The 17,365-nt window shown below is 39.7% G+C and overlaps 1 protein-coding gene and 1 long non-coding RNA gene across 4 annotated transcripts in view; one reads left to right on the top strand and one right to left on the bottom strand.

Annotated features, from left to right (window-relative positions):
- LOC132121707 (uncharacterized) overlaps positions 1–5,253 on the top strand; it is a 31,314-nt gene extending 26,061 nt beyond the window's left edge. For all 3 annotated transcript variants that reach the window (XM_059531419.1, XM_059531420.1, XM_059531418.1), the window contains exons 5-6: positions 4,312–4,347; positions 4,809–5,253. In XM_059531419.1, the coding sequence (XP_059387402.1) occupies positions 4,312–4,347; positions 4,809–4,990 (218 nt within the window). In that variant the 3' untranslated portion in view covers positions 4,991–5,253. The remainder of the gene's footprint in view (positions 1–4,311; positions 4,348–4,808) is intronic.
- On the bottom strand, positions 3,045–3,678 carry LOC132121115 (uncharacterized). The gene is made up of 3 exons (XR_009426244.1): positions 3,648–3,678; positions 3,362–3,516; positions 3,045–3,132 (listed from the first exon to the last, which is right to left on the bottom strand). It is a non-coding gene; the product is annotated as an uncharacterized LOC132121115 (long non-coding RNA).
- Positions 5,254–17,365: the final 12,112 nt, after the last annotated feature.

Below are 17,365 nucleotides of genomic sequence, written 5' to 3'. Positions count from 1 at the left end.
TTAGAAAGTGGCTTATGTTTCTCACTGTAAAAAAATTGTAATAGCATGACAGATGGTTATGAGTAATTGTATTTTTTACTTTTTTTTGTACTTGTAGGCATTCAGGCAACATATTATGGTCATGATGTGGGCACCCAAACAACTGACATGTTTCCTGATGTGCAGCTGTCTTCAACACCAGTAAGGGGCTCAGTCTTCAGGCCCAGTAAGAGACCTCGTCTGGTGTTAGATGAGGAAGAAGAATCAGAATTAAATGTCGAACCCACCAATTCCACATATAACCCAGATTCTGTTGTTACTGAAGAATCCGAATTGGCGTAAGATATAAATACATATTTACACACTTTTTTACCAATACATTTGTTTAAAAAAATATATAAAACATGAAAGCAACTTCCTAATATTTATTCTTTTTATATTGCCTTAGGATAGGTCCACAGCCCGACCACAGCGATAACAAATACATTGTTTTTGAAAGCTGTCTTCGAGAGCTGTTTGTGTCCTGTCCAGTTTGTAAGACAAAGTGTGTTGTCCAGAGCAGACGAAGGGGGACTTTTGTTGCATTCACCCAGCTTTGTGAAAAGTGTAACTACTACAGACAGTGGCAGAGCCAGCCCATTGTAGGGAGTACCCCACTTGGAAACCTGCTATTGTCTGCTGCAACGTATTTTACCGGTGGATCTTTTAAACAACTAGAGAAGGTATTACAATTACAATAAAATTCACAAAAAAATACTGTGTTGTTTCATTATGTATATACTGTATGATTTCTATGTTAATAGATTTTCAAGGCCATGAAGCTCCAGATGATGCATTTCGTAACTTTTAGGATTCATGCCAGGAATTTCATTGAGCCTACCATAATACACAAGTGGAGGCAAGATCAACTGAATCTTATAAGACAGCTGCAAGAGGGAGGAAATGTTGCTGTGGCTGGAGATATGCGTGCTGACACGCCAGGTACGTTTACAGTATATTAAAAAAAATCACGCCGTTTATTTTATAGTCTTTGAGTTTTCCTAAAATAGTATGATACTGATGTTCTCCGTAATGTTCTATATATGATTATGATGTTTACAATAGGACACTCAGCAAAATTTGGCAGCTACACCATTATGCACATGGAAACCAACAAAATTCTGGATCTTCAACTAGTTCAGGTTAGTAATTAAGCATTTAAAAAATGTATTTACATTTTCTTTTATCTGTTATTGTTTATACTCTACTCTGTTTATACATTTGAAATGTTGTGTACCCAACAACAGAGCAACGAGGTTGGTGGAAGTTATCATATGGAAAAGGAGGGATTGAAGCGTTGTCTCGATAAGCTCGAGTCTAATGGTTTAGCTGTTGACTACATCGTCACCGATCGCCATCCGCAGATTCAGAAGTACCTGAGGGACCTCAATATCACTCAGTTCTATGACGTGTGGCACTTTGAGAAAGGTAATTATTTATCTTTGTATTATTAATTGATTCTTATTCAGTTAATTGTTCAACCTAACATGTACATTTTTATTTTTGTGGTAATTTTATTATCTTGAAATAATGATTGTACAACCAAGCTTTTACTTTGTACAGGTTTATCTAAGAAACTTGACAAACTTTCAAAAATGAAGGACTGTGAGGTGCTGAAAAAAGGGTTGCACAGCATCAAAAACCATGTTTACTGGAGTGCGATTTCCTCTGAGTCTGGGCCAGAAAAGGTGGCGAAGTGGAATTCACTGCAGAACCACATCCAAAATGTACATGTTCATGAGAACCACCTCTTCCCCAAGTGTGAACACCCAGACAAAGTTTCCAGGGATCCAAAAAATGGATCCAACCAGGTATGACTGTATAGAGAGACAAATGACAGTAAACTAGTAAAATTGAGATTTTCTTCATATTTTATCTGTTTGGTTACAGGATCAATAGCGCTCCATAAAGTGGAAAAGCTATTATACAACAAGAGTTCTCAAGGATATAGAAAAGCTCAGCCACAACTTTCAGACGTCATCACTGGAGGCTTTCCACAGTCTGATTTAGCGTTTTGCCCCAAAGAACGTGATTTTCCCTTTCATAGGAATATTGTGCAGGTAATAATCTTTGACATATTCAGTAATATTTATAAGCATTGTTTCTAACAATTGTTATGGAAATGTTTTTTTTATTCATTATTTTATTAATATTAATGATCTTTCCCTATAATAAATAATATTCTTTCCTAATAAGTAAGAAAAAGGTTAAATAGGTTAGGAGCCTTGCCTGTGGCCCTACAGTATGTTATCTATGATATGAGTAGCAGAGATATAAAGAGCTATAAAGCCTCCCATCTTGGCGAGCACTCACATTCTCTTGACTGACTGTGCGACTGTGAGCCTTTCTTGCAATAAAGAAACCATTATAATCATGGATTGAACATTTGCCTCTTATTCTGAATTGTTTGTTTATTTGTCACAACACAGTCTACTAATCTTCATATTTTATGGATTGTGCACTGATTACAGGCTGTATCTTGCAGCAATGCACTATAATGAAAATGCTAACCGTGAGCAGGCAACAACAACTGAAGGACAGGCTGTGTATAAGATCGTTTTTCCAAAGTCCAAAAAAGGGGAATGCACAGCAAAGCCAGTGAAAATAGAACCAACATACAGTAAGTTTGTTTTATTAACAATAATATATATAAAAAAACTATAATAAAATAAATATAAGCTTACAAAAAATATTTATAAATATTACACAAATGTTAATTATAAAACAAAGGTAGATTATTTATCAGTAATTATGTAAAACCATAGAGTGACTCAGTATTCTGTTTTTTACAGACTATGTGGATGACCTTATGAGCCTTCTGTTACATAAAGTCTTTGTGGACCCCAAGCCATATGCGGAAGAGCTGCATGCAATCCCCATTCCACCTCCTCTGTCATCACAGTATGAAAAACCTTCCAAAGAAGAGGTGATTGCCCAGTGTGTGTCACGATTCAGTCGAGGGGTGGCCGGAACCCAACATACTGTCCCGCTGGATCAGGAAACTGTAGACGGATCCGGTTAACAACACATGAGGGGATGACAACCCTCACACTATGTCCTAGGTAGCCCCAGCACCAGCTGACAAAGCTGCGATAGGCCAGATAACGGAAACGCCTATGGCAGGAATAGAAAACCTCAATATTGTGTATAAAACCAGTGGTATATTGGAAACATGTATATGTGATGTGAAAATATGTTTGATAAAAATGTATATTTTGATTAGTTTTTGTCTTTGAATAACTATATAGTAAATATAAATGTGTAAATATATATATTTTGTATCTATTGTCTTTTATTTGTTCTTTTACACAACATAATTTCATAAAATTTAATAAATACTTACTCCTCTTCATTTCTGCGTCTCACTGGTCCATAGTCGGCTCTGTAAATATTATTGATATTTTGCAAAGTATACGGATTTAAGCAGTTTGGTTCAAAACCTGGATGCTCAACCATACATTTAGGAGGGTCTGGAACCTCCATCATTCGTTTTACAACCTAAACAGTAATGTAAGAGAATGAGAACATACTGTACAATTAACCTATGTTCATCTTTTAAATATGAAAAAAGAATTATACAGAACTATTAACACGTTATGCATAATTTTGGTAATAGCTTATTACACTACCTTCTGTATTTCTTTGCAGCAGATGTTTTCCTCTTTAACTGGCATTTTTGCACAGTTATTACATGTACACCTAATAAAATATATATATATATATATATTTAAATAAAAAAGGTTCTTGAATACACTTTTGTTAATAGACAAACACTTATTATTGTTATAAATTAAACATCAACTATTATAATTAGTACAATTAAATTACAGCGTATCTAAAAAAGTATTAGATATCAACAACAAAAAACATACCATTCTGAAACGTCATTTAAACGCCGTTCTTGAACAGGTTCTGCTTTTCTAGGTCCGATTCGGGCTCAAATTGGTATGGTTTTATTGACGCCATTGTTTCTAATACCACCAAAGCACAGACGACTGGTAAAGGTAAGGGGCGTGACGTTACCGAAAAACGTGCTCTAGGCGGTTAGCGAATCACAACACACTGGGCCAGCTAACCAATCTGAGCCCATTGCTATTTTTGTGGGACTGGCTTCATAGAACCCGGAAACCATCAGACCGTTTTACAAGGAGGGACAGAGCAGTGTAGAGTAAAGGTAAAATATATGAAAAATAATGCGATTTTTTAAAAAACAAAGCATGAACACATGTTACAGTGCACCCCACAAACACAATCAAGCCTTCGAAAAACCGCGTTTTACCACCCCTTTAACAGATACCATTAAACATTTAATTGCCACTGAACCTCCTGGTAAGAAAAATATTATGTCTTATTATTATTCCTTATTGATTATTGAGTGTGTAGTTATTGAGTATAAATTCAGGTTAATGTTAAGTTGTTATATAGCAGTAAAACAGCTTACTATTGTTGCAATAAAGCAACAAACCAATATCATGTTGTAATATAACATAATGGTAATGTTAACACATTCAAATATAATTATTGATCATTGTTTACTGCTCTGAATTACCTTAAAAACTGAAAAATGCTCTTCCACTACCATTAAATATATTTATAATGTCAAGCAGCAGAAATAAAATAGCATGTTTACATGTCTATTTTAAAAGCAGCGGTATTATATTGTCAACTGTGTGAGAAGTACAATAAGCTCAGGTTGTTTTATGATTTCATCAAGTTGGCAGCATTTGAAAGCATCCAAAGAGATTATAGACTTTTCTCAGTTTTACTATAAAACATGTTGTATCAAACAGATCATGGATCAAAGGCCCTTGTCCTCACTGGTGTAAGCAGTTTCATCGTCATCGTCATCATCATCATCATCGTTGTTGTTGCAATCATTTGTGTAAAGAGGTTTAAAAGCACCAACCCTTCTGGATTCCAGATGAATTATGAAAGAGGTGTTTATGGAGAACAAGAAATGGTTGACACATAATTAGTAAGCAAGCAAATGATGGCTCACTTTTCATGTTAACATCATGAAAGTTATGATGTTCAGTTTAACTGAAGTTGCTGTAAAACTCTAATCGTCACTACTACCAACAGAACTTCTTGTGTGCACAGTGATGTTACACCAATATATCTGTCACACCAGTTAATCAACCAATATGTGGCTATGTTAAGATTATCTGCATCAGATAATATTGTTTTTTCAACTTCTTTTGTGTAAATATTGTGTAAAATAAGTTTTTATGTCATATCCACATTATGTATATATATATTTTTTTTTAATCATTGTAATTGTGTTGACACACTAACATGTTAATAAATGATTAAAACTGTCTGAAATCTCTTATTAGTTTAAATAATTGTGATAAACACAAAGAAATTGAAGGAAATACTAAATTGTTTTGTTCACTTTTGGTTTCTTTATTCTGTTATTTGGTCCTGGTCTTTCATATGTGGATTGCTTGTCTAAAGTTCTATAAGGACCACAATAAGCCTCTCTCTTATAGTGAAATATACCAAATTCGCACGTGAAGTTCTTAATTTTAGGGAAAAAAAACATCGCTAGTTTTTGAAGAAGAAATATTTAACAAATTTCAGAGTTGTTCATTCTCAATTATATTAACTTTTTTTGCTTGATGCCAAGGGCTTCAGCCAAGTGGATGTATACAAAAAGGAAAAGACAGACACAACTCAGACAGATGAAATGGTGAAATATTACCTCTTCATGAAGGCCAGTAGGTGTCTCTAGCTTCCAGAATATCACAAACACTTCTTCCAACTGATTTATAAAACTTATATTAAATTATACATTTTCTAAAACACAAATCAAAGACTTGTCTCTTGTTTAACACAACTGGTTTAAAATAACTAATTTAAAATGGTTCCAGCCTTCCCCTAAAACAGCCCTTTCCTGTTCTTAGCCCCAATTGTTCTCATTCATGCTTCTTTAAAAAGGTAAGGCAACACGTGGCATGTATGAAATACACATGAGGGAGCATATACTGAGCCCAAGGGTTGAGCCTGAGGGTTGCCACTAATGGGGACCTTCTTTGCTGTGTTCGCAGTGATTCTAACCTTACGTGAGCATGTCACAAGTGAGAGGAATTCTACATTTTTGCGATCAGTGGTCACTAAACTGTCATGTTGGTGCCATCATGGTCTGCATGTGGGGACGCTGGCTGTTCAGGCTCCTGTCCCATTGCAAAGATGGTTGAGACCCTCTCTCCGTTCATCATGGGTGCAAAATTCCTCTGGGTCCCCTAATTCCAGAGCCGCTGTTCGTCTGTGCAGGCAGTGCCAGTGAACCCTGGACACGGCATTTTCAACCTGAGACCAAACATATTTACTGATGAGTTTGTATACTTAAAAGGAATTTCAAAACTTTCACATCATTCATTATTATTACACTTAATGTTTAACTACCTTATATCAGGTGATACCATGATTAGACTTCATGTTACACTCAGGGCGTGATTTGTGAAAAAAACATGGGGGGGGGGCATGTGTTTTGAAACATTTTAATTAATACAAATTAATCATGAGAGCATGAACTTCATCACTGCATTTGCAGGAATTGTCAAATATTTTTTCTTATTAACTCATGAAGCAGCCTAACTCAATATTTTTACTCTAATAGCTTATCTTTCCCCACACATATGAACTGTGATCATACACGATGAAAAAACGCGCAAGAATTAAATCAGTGAAATGATAGAAAAGACAGATGCATTATCTGTGTTAGTGTTAGATTATATCATGATCTCTGTCAGATATTATTTTGAGCTTGCCTCTTTGCAATCCCTTCTCCCTTCTTACTCGCTCTCTTCCATAGATGTTTCCTTTTAAGGTAGAGGTGAGTGTTGTCCTCTTTCTTACTCCTGCCCTCCCTTTCTGTCTCCTTGGTTTTCTCTCTCCTCCCATATCTGTGCTTTCTCTCTCTATTCTCTAGAGTCATCCAAAAATATTTTTAGTGATATTCGGGGTTCGCGGTCGTTGGGTAGTTTGAAGTAAAAATGCTAATTAAACCTTTGTCGTTTATATAGTATACTAGACACATTTTTGAAATACATAAGCCTACACTTTTTTGGCTGAATAACTGACATGAAAATGACGCACGAGCTCAGTCTGCACGTAGAGATGGAGGCGGCAAAGTGTATGGCGTTATTTTTGTGCCACAATCCTGAGCGAGTAATTGTAAGTTTTGAGCACAGAGAACTAGGCCTATATTTTGCAAGCACATTACATTATATTTTGAACAGAAATTAACAATCGCAAAAAAAAAAAAAAAAAAAAAAAATTCGCTTGAGCAAAGAAAAAAACGATTCCGTTCTCAATAAATGTATTTGCTTGTTTGCTATTATCCATATTAACTTGCAGTAATAACTCCTCTCACACAGTTTACTCAGGTGTTCTCTCACAAACTTATTCTCTGCTCTCCTGTCAAGTCCCTCTCTCTCGCACTCAACTCTTGACACAGCTTGTTCAATTTCAAACAGTGGTTACAAGTGCGCCACAAAATCAACCAATCGGAAAATTAAAGGTCAATTGTGATTGGCTGTTTGTCTCCAATCAAATCGCTAGTAGAACCAGTGTACCTATACGTTTTGATCATTTCATTTCCCATTTAGAATTCAATAACGAATTTAAAAAAAAAAATGTCAAAGGTCTTTACATTCTTTGCATGTGATTTATCAGACACCTAGTACATCTTAAAATATACAGCTCATGAAAAATAAAAGTTCCAAATGGACAAACATTAAATGCATAAACCAGTGTGAATAAACTATATCTTAAAATAAATTTGGAGGTAGGTTGAAAAAGCATATAATAAATAATAATAATAATAATAATGTTTAAATATATGTTGGCTTTCTCAAGCCCAACAAAGAATAGTAAGAAGAGAAACATCATTCAATTTAGTATGTAATAAAACTAATATTACTAATTTATTTAATAAATTTAACTATATTAATTTTCACAATTATTTATTAATGTCACACACACACCTAGTGCCTTTAGACTTAAAAGACGAAAGTAATAAATGTTACAGACATATTATCATGGAACTGTTCAGTCTATTTATTGATTTCAACTTCACTTTTATCCAAGGAGACAGAACTATTTGCACTGTATATATACAGTGGGACAATATTCATACAATACTATAACCTAGAAATAATTTAAAGGGGTCACTTGCAAGTCACAGCAGCACGAATTATGTGCCCAGCCACATCTGTTTCAAATATTATTCTAATTAACAGTGAGTGGTGGTTTCAGACATTACAGTGCCACACTTGCACCGACTCTTATTCAGCCTGAAAGAATGAAAAGACGGAGCGATTCGACCAATCAGATGAAAGCAGCGTTTTAGCACCGCCCACAAGTGCGCATGAAATACAAAATGAGATATAGAGTCAAAAACTAATTTTCCGTTTGTTAAACTAAACGGAAAAACGAATAAACGAATATTTTTCCATTTCTTGTTATTGAATTCTAAATAGGAAATGATAGGGCTTTGGTTCTACTAGCGATTTGATTGGAGACCAACAGCCAATCACAATTGACCTTTAATTTTCCGATTGGTTGATTTTGTGGCACACTTGTAAAGCTGTTGTAAATTGAGCAAGCGTGTGTCAAGAGTTGATCGCGCACAGTATTAAGAGGTGGAGAGAGAAAGAGGGACTTGACAGGAGCGCAGAGAATAAGTTTGTGAGAGAGCACCTGAGTAAACTGCGTGAGAGGAGTTATTGCACGTTAATATGGATAATAGCAAACAAGCAAATACATTTATTGAGCACGGAATCATTTTTTCTTTGCTCAAGCGAATTTTTTTTTTTTTTTTGCGAATTTTAATTTCTGTTCAAAATATAATGTAATGTGCTTGCAAAATATAGTTCTCTGTGCTCAAAACGTACAATTACTCGCTCAGGATTGTGGCACTGCGGTCTTGGGTGACGGGATGGGGGGGGGCTTATGATATTAGACTTCGTAGCCTATAATAAAAGATAATGCATTTCAAACCTTAACTAAACACATTTTTATTCAAAGAACAACAGTCTGTCATTAATCTTTAGTTTGCCACAAATTACAACAACATTAAAATCGTGAACTCAAATGTCATTGTAAAAAAAAAAAAAGAATGTTCTAACAGTGCGTAAATCAGACCTTTTGGTAAAGCTAAGGCTAATAAGTTTAAATGAAAATACGAAATTGTGTAGCGGAGTATTCTTTTGTAGCCTACATAGTGCCGCGAACTGTCAATCACTCCTGTACACGTGCATCACTGTCCTCCTAGCAGCTGCAGCAACTTGCGCTCTCTTCATCAAGCTTTAAAACAAAAAGGTCGTATTGTCTTTGCGCATATAGATTAATTAGATAAATGAATATCTAAATTCGTGCCTAGCCGCGTACGGTATTTTTTTAGAACTTAGAAAAAAGCTGCAGCCAAATATAATTTTAGGGACAATTGGGGCCAGATTCGGGACAACAGTTTAGGTTTCGGGCTGTCCCGATTTTCTCGGGATGTCTGGTCACACTAGGCTACTCTCTGCTCACGAGCTCTGATCCGAACAAACCCAAGCCTCATTTTCTGCTGTCCTTGCAGAAACATACAAATAGACATAAGCAGACTAGACTATTTTAGTACAAATTATGAATTTACTGACAATTTTGTATAATTCTTGACAAAATTATAATATATTAAGTTTTTTTTTTTTTTTGCCTAGTTAGTTTTGCCTACGTTCCTATGGCTGAAGGACACTACAATGAGCATTTACTGTTTTTTAAAAATGCGGATCAGGAAGCGGGTCGGGTACAATATTTTATTTAAATTTTTTTGCGGTCCCAGTTCCGGGTGGGTTAGTTGAAAACGTCGGTCGGGTGCGGGTTATTAATACATTGACCCGCGCATCACTCGCGCGCTGAGTTCAGTGCCCACACGGATAGAGAGCCGCGTCTGACAGACAGCAACACTGAACCGAGCTCTATTCTGCGAATTTCTCCTCTAAGTTCCTCCTGCACCTGAACGAGTAAATTCAGCATCCGCGGTGTTCGGTGTTAAGGGCTCACGCTGATAGAGGCGGCGCAAAACACTTTGTCTGTTTTTTTTTTTTTTTTTTATGACAAATACATAAAAAAATATGTCAAAATACCCATCTTGGAAAGTATGTTCGAAAAAAACTATGGTTGTCTTAAGTGAAAGTAAACAGTTCGGATGTGTATTATATTGGATGCATTCATTGTCTCTTAAAGTGACCGCACCTAATTTTCTACTAGCTGCTGTAATTTTAATCTGAGAAAATGAAAGAAAGAAAATCACTCCCTGCTCTCGACTGAATTACTTTGTAGTTTTAACAAGAATTAATGCATTGTCAAACCAACAATTATTCAGAAACCAGATATCATTTTTTTTCTTATTTTTTTTTTACTAGTACGTGCAGAACACTATAATGAATTTATGTAAGTGAGTATAGCAAAATAAAGTGAACTGTGGCATATTATACCCAAATAAACTTTCATAAAGTGGATTAGTGAAATTGATACAAAAAATAAATAAATAAATACATTTTGGGACCAAAGACCACACTTTGACCTCACCATGTTTTGCTTACGTGTTTTTTCCAGAATTGCTAATGCAACCTTTTAACACCACAGACTGAACAAAATTAATCATTGCTTGGTAATTGGTCAACAAAGTATTGACAGTTGTCTGAAGTTTCCGTTTGATTGTAATCCATTACATATCTTTCAATCAAAGTTATCTGATATTAGGATGACTCTTGAGTTCTTATCAGATTTTATTACCATTTTCTAAACTAGAGCAAATAAACTGTGACACTTACAAACTTGAAAAAAATGTAAACACTGTGTAAATAGCACAAACAAATAAACAGAACGAACATACAAATTAAACACTTTAAAACAGGGCCCACTAGTACAACCTGCACCGGGGCCCCGCTAACCCCAGCTACGGCCCTGTCTGACGGTATTCTTACCTCAGACATAAAGTTGTTTTGGCTCATACTCAACACATAATCTATATCCTATTGGTTGGAAAGATTGTACCACCCTTATTTTGTCCTATATAAAGTCAGTGTAAAACAATAAAAGATTTGAAGTGAAGGTATATTCAGATTTTGAGTCTGCTGTGCCTTTTCTTCCCATGGCCGTGAACACTTCGGAAGGACTGAGAAAACTTGTGGTGGCGGCGATGTAGAATGGGACCATTCTAACACTTGTAGTATTTTAACAATTAGTCAATTCACCTCATTTGTGCGAACTGGACACGCCCGCGCCGCGTTAAATGCCTCATTTGTGCCGCAGGACCTCTACATTGACTTAACATTAAAATCACTCGCGGCAGACGCTCAACAGTGAGTGAGTAATCAAAAAAACATTTGCTTTAGCCTCACACCGTATGTGTAACTTCGGCCATTCTCAGTGGTATACGGTGGTCGAGAGGGATCAACGCGCTGCAATGTCACGGTTGGTAAACCGTGAACTCTGGGTGTTTGCACTTTGTGGTGAAGTCTGTGTGTTTCGCGTCTGCACTGATTAGTTTGTGGGGGTCTCCTATAATTGTCATCAGCAGCAGCTGTCACTCATTACTCATCCCATATATATTGGCTTGTCTCACGTCTTGTGTTTGTGAGATCGTTGTTTAATGTTGTTTACCCTGTTTGTTGGCTTCAGTGTTGTCTGCGTTGGATGTCTGTGTTTTCCCAGAACCTCATCCACTCTACCCACTTCCACTCAGCTACAAACACTTACCTTCGGCTCCATTCCCCGCAGTTCCTGTGCCATCCTCTCCTGCTGCCTTCTCACCGCCATCATCCGGATTCCTCATCTCCTCACCACTATCTTGGATTGTCGTCTTCCCAGCATCATTGTCCCTTCGTGTTTTTTTGTTTGTTTATTTTCATTAAAAACTGTTAACTCACATTTGTTTCCAACCTTTCATTCACCCCACTGTCACAGAACGATCTCACCAGTCATGGAAGCAGTGAGCACCAACACCCTCACGGACTTCATGCACCACAGCATTAAATGAATGGATCAGCAGCAGGAGAGCATCTCGAACACCGGATGCGCTGTCCATGCGCTGGTGGCACAGGTGTCCGAGCTCACCCAGCAGATCCATCAGCTCACATCTCCCACTGCGCTCATCGCACCACCTGCGCCGCCCGTCCCCCGGGAGACCCCCCAGGATCCCATCCGACCAGAGCCGTGACTTCCGGCGCCTGAAAACTATTCTGGTGAGCCAGCATTTTGCAGAACTTTCTTAACCAAGTGTTCAATGCATTTCGCTCTACAGCCCCGCACTTTCGCCACCGAGGAATCTAAGGTAGCGTTCACCCTCACGTTACTGTTGGGCAAGGCCACCCTATGGGGGACGGCGGTATGGGAGAATCAACATCCGTGTTGTGCCTCGTTCCACACCCTCTCAGAGGAAATGAGAAGGGTATTCGACCGTGCCGCGGCCGGCAGGGAAGCCGCTCATCATCTCTCTGAACTCCGTCAAGGCTCATCTTCGGTAACAGACTATTCCATCGAGTTCCGCACCCTGGTGGCCGCGTGCCAGTGGAACAAGGCCGCGCAGTGGGATCGATTCCTGCATGGGTTATCCGACCGGGTTCAAAAGGAGATCTACCTCCTCGAGCTGCCCCCCACACTTAAACGGACTCATAGATTTGGCTCTACATGTGGACACACAGATTAACCGCCTGAGTCGCCAGCCCAGTCCTACACGTCCAACCATCTCTCCTGTCAGGGGGCGCTCGAGTCAAGAGAACGCGGCCGGTCCCATCGACGATCACAAGCCCATGCAGGTGGGTATAGCTCGGCTGTCCCGGAGGTAGAGGGAACGGCCGAGGTCCCAAGGACTGTGCTTAAACTGCGGAGGCTCAGCTCATAACATCTATTCATGCCCGGTAAAAAGAGCCAGCTTGGTAGTAAACTTGAGGCTACTATCGGGTGGGATCTCGGCTGGGAAGTCCTCAACTACATCATCGACCCTCCTTCCGGTGAAACTGCGGTGGAGGAATCAATCTCACGAATGTCATGCCCTTCTGGACTCCGGAGCCGAAGGTAGTTTCATTGATTCTTCACTGGCACATCACTTGAACATTCCTGTCCTTCCTGTGTCTCTCCCCATCCATGTCACCGCACTCAATGGCCAGGAACTGCCTCACGTCACTCACCATACTGAACCTATCACACTGCTCACGTCTGGAAACCATCGCGAAACAATATCCTTTTTTCTCATGGACTCCCCTGTTGCTCCCATTGTGTTAGGTCACCCCTGGTTAACCAAACATAATCCACGAGTGGAATGGGGTTCAAACACTGTCACATTGTGAAGTGAAAGTTGTCATGAGTCTTGTCTGGTTTCTACTTGTCCTGTTGTCCCTGTTTCTGTCTTTCAGAAGGAGAACATGGTCTTGCCAAACGTGCCCGCAGAGTATCTGGACCTGAAGGAAGTGTTCAGTAAGTCCCGTGCTGCTTCTCTTCCTCCACATCGTCCCTACGACTGTGCCATAGATTTAGTGTCAGGTAAGTCTCCGCCTAAGGGCAAGTTATACTCTCTGTCTATTCCTGAGAGGGAGGCCATGGAGAAATACATTTTTGATTCTTTAGCCTCTGGGTTCATCCGTCCTTCCTCTTCTCCAGCGGGGGCGGGATTCTTTTTTGTAGGTTAGAAGGATGGTTCCCTGCGACCTTGCATTGATTACCGAGAGCTGAACAACATCACGATAAAGAACACCTATCCTTTACCACTCATGTCTTCAGCTTTCGAGAGGTTGCAGGGAGCATCCATATTCACAAAACTGGATTTACGTAATGCTTATCATTTGGTCCACATCAGGAAGGGGGGTGAATGGAAAACTGCCTTTTATACCCCTAGAGGGCACTTTGAATACTTGGTGATGCCGTTCGGGCTCTCCAACTCGCCCGGGGTTTTCCAAGCGCTCGTTAATGATGTGTTGAGAGATATGGTAGATCAGTTTATATATGTTTACCTGGATGACATACTGATTTTTTCTTCATCTCTCCAGGAACACGTTCAACACGTCAGACGAGTGCTCCAGAGGTTACTTGAGAATGGGCTTTTTGTCAAAGCAGAGAAATGCGTATTCCATGCACAGTCTGTTCCCTTCCTAGGATATATCGACTCGTCCGAGGGAATACGTATGGACCCTGTTGGCCGTCAAATTAGCATTAGAGGAGTGGCGTCACTGGCTGGAAGGTTCAGGGGTTCCTTTTATTGTTTGGACCGATCATAAGAATTAGAGTACATTAGAACTGCCAAGAGACTCAATTCGACCAAATTTTTTTCGTTCGTTTTGAGTTTACTTTATCGTACCGCCCGGGTTCCAAGAATGTCAAACCCGACTCTTTATCATGTCTTTTTGATCCCTCCGCCCGCCCGGTGACTCCCGAGTGTATTTTACCTGAGAAGTTAGTGGTCTCAGCACTCGTTTGGGAGGTCGAGTCGAAGGTCAAGACGGCCTTACAAGGGGTAACGCCTCCGTCCGGTTGTCCACCGAACCGTTTATTTGTGCCGGAGGAGTTAAGGTCCGAGGTTGTCCAGTGGGGTCATTGTTCTAATGTAGCTTGTCACCCAGGGATAAGTAGAACTAATGGGTTGGTTAGACAACGATTCTGGTGGCCACGTATGGCTCGTGACGTCCGCGATTTTGTTTTGGCTTGTTCAGTTTGCGCCAGTGGTAAGTCATCTAACCGACCTCCTGATGGGCTTCTTCAACCGCTGTCTGAGACCCTGGTCCCACATCGCTCTAGAATTTGTTACCGCCCTCCCGCCCTCTAATGGCATGACGGTCTTTTTGACCGTAGTGGACCGATTCTCGAAGGCGGCACATTTCATTCCCTTGCCCAAATTACCTACAGCCAAGGAAACAGTGGTCACTGTCCTAGATCACGTCTTTTGGCTTCATGGCCTCCCGGTAGACGTGGTTTCTGACAGGGAATCTCAGTTCATATCCAAATTTTGGAAAGAGTTTTGCAAATTGCTAGGAGCTACAGTTAGCTTGTCTTCGGATTATCATCCCCAAAGTAATGGACAGTCTGAGCGAGCCAACCAAGATTTAGAGAGGACGTTGCGATGTTTGGTCTCCAAGAATCCTTCTTGTTGGAGTCAACAACTCTCTATGGTGGAGTACGCCCACAATTCTTTGCCAGTGTCAGCTACGGGCCTTTCTCCGTTTCAGTGTAGTGTAGGGTACAAGCCACCAGTCTTTCCCAGTCTGGAATCTGAAGTCGCGGTTCCCTCCGCTCACACGTTTGTCCAGAGGTGCCACGACACCTGGACCAGAGCCCGCGAGACTCTGCTCCGGATGAGGGAGCGCACTAAGGCTAAGGCCGATCGCCACCGGCCAAAGCCTCCCGTTTACGTCGTGGGTCAAAAGGTGTGGCTTTCTACTAGTAACATTCCTCTGCGTTCCGTTTCTAATAAATTAGCTCCCAAATTTATTGGCCCGTTTACTATCACCAAGATCATTAGTCCGGTGACAGTCCACCTCAAACTACCTCCTGCGTACAAGAGGATACACCCCGCCTTTCATGTGTTCAAAATTAAACCTGTGTTTTATGCACGTATTAACCCGCCGCCGCGTCTTGTAGATGGGGAACCGACTTATTCGGTAAATCGTATTCTGGACTCGAGACGGAGGGGACGAGGATTCCAGTACCTGGTGGACTGGGAAGGTTACGGTCCGGAGGAGAGGAGTTGGGTACCTGCTAGGGAAATATTGGATCACTACCTTATTGATGACTACAATCAGCAGGTAGGCCCTTCTGGGAACTCCAAGAGGAGTTCTTAGAGAGGGGTACTGTCACAGTTGGTAAACCGTGATCTCTGGGTGTTTGCACTTTGTGGTGAAGTCTGTGTGTTTCGCGTCTGCACTGATTAGTTTGTGGGCGTCTCCGTTAATTGTCATCAGCAGCAGCTGTCACTCATTACTCATCCCATATATATTGGCTTGTCTCACGTCTTGTGTTTGTGAGATCGTTGTTTAATATCGTTTACCCTGTTTTTCGGCTTCAGTGTTGTCTGCGTTGGATGTCTGTGTTTTTCAGAACCTCATCCACTCTACGCACATCCACTCAGCTACAAACACTTACCTTCGGCTCCATTCCCCGCAGTTCCTGTGCCATCCTCTCCTGCTGCCTTCTCACCGCCATCATCCGGATTCCTCATCTCCTCACCACCATCTTGGGTTGTCATCTTCCCAGCATCATTGTCCCTTCGTGTTTGTTTGTTTGTTTATTTTCATTAAAAATTATTTTCATTGTTAATTTGCATTTGTTTCCAGCCTTTCCGTCACCCAACCGTCACATGCAATTTAAGAAAACACATGCTAATTGAAAAAACACCAGCAAAAAAAAACAAAAACAAAAAAACATCATCATTAATTTGACAACACAAATGTTGCAAATCCTCACAACACATGCATATAACGAAACGCGCTGCAAAATCTCACAACTCATGCATATAACGAAACGCCCTGCAAATCCATCACAACACATGCATATAACAAAACGTGTTCATGCCTACCAAATCTTTCCTTTGCCTTACCATTTGCATACACCATGTGCAGAATTACTAGGCAAGTTGATTTTCTGATCATATTTTTACCCCCAAGCACATTTTACCAATTCCAAACCACATTGATCTTAATAACTACTATTAATTTTGTATCTAATCCTTTAAAGTGATCTCTTTTTTGGGGCTCATTTTACCTGTAAAAGAAAATCAGCCTTTTGCACTTCCAAGTGCCAGCCTCCTTTTACAATTATATAATATATAATTTATAGAAGTTCTATTACCTTACTCCACTTTATAATTAAGATATTTGACAAGTTACTTAGTCTGCAAAGTTAGTCATCAGATCAGCAGCTGTGTATATGTCACAAACACGTGAATATACTTTATATTGTAATTGTCACATGTCCAATTTATAGAACTAAATCTTGAAAATGGTACCTTAAAAATATCTGAATCTTTTAATGGTGATAGACAATCACACTGTGTATAAGTTCATCCTGAAACATTCAACGCACCCTCAAGGAGAGCTGAGATATAGCCTAGCGCATAATTTTAGGTCCCTCTTCTAAATGGTACCGTAAACACACACAAGCTTGGAGGTCTGTGGTGTTATTGTGTGTAGCAGCCTGCTTAAATATATTCCAGTCAGTGATGTCAAAACTTGAAGAGCCTCTGATGACCCTTCTGGTCACACTTGAATCTATTTTTGAACTGGTTTGGTGACTTTAATGACCGGTCTGTGTGCAAGCATTATCATAAGAGTGATGTGGCCTGAGGCACCTAGGTGGAGGATGGGGA

This window comes from Carassius carassius, chromosome 39 (assembly GCF_963082965.1).
Source record: "Carassius carassius chromosome 39, fCarCar2.1, whole genome shotgun sequence".
NCBI classification, from domain to species: Eukaryota; Metazoa; Chordata; class Actinopteri; order Cypriniformes; family Cyprinidae; genus Carassius; species Carassius carassius.
Note: the sequence above shows the minus strand (reverse complement) of the source record. Positions and strands in the feature narration are given on the sequence as shown.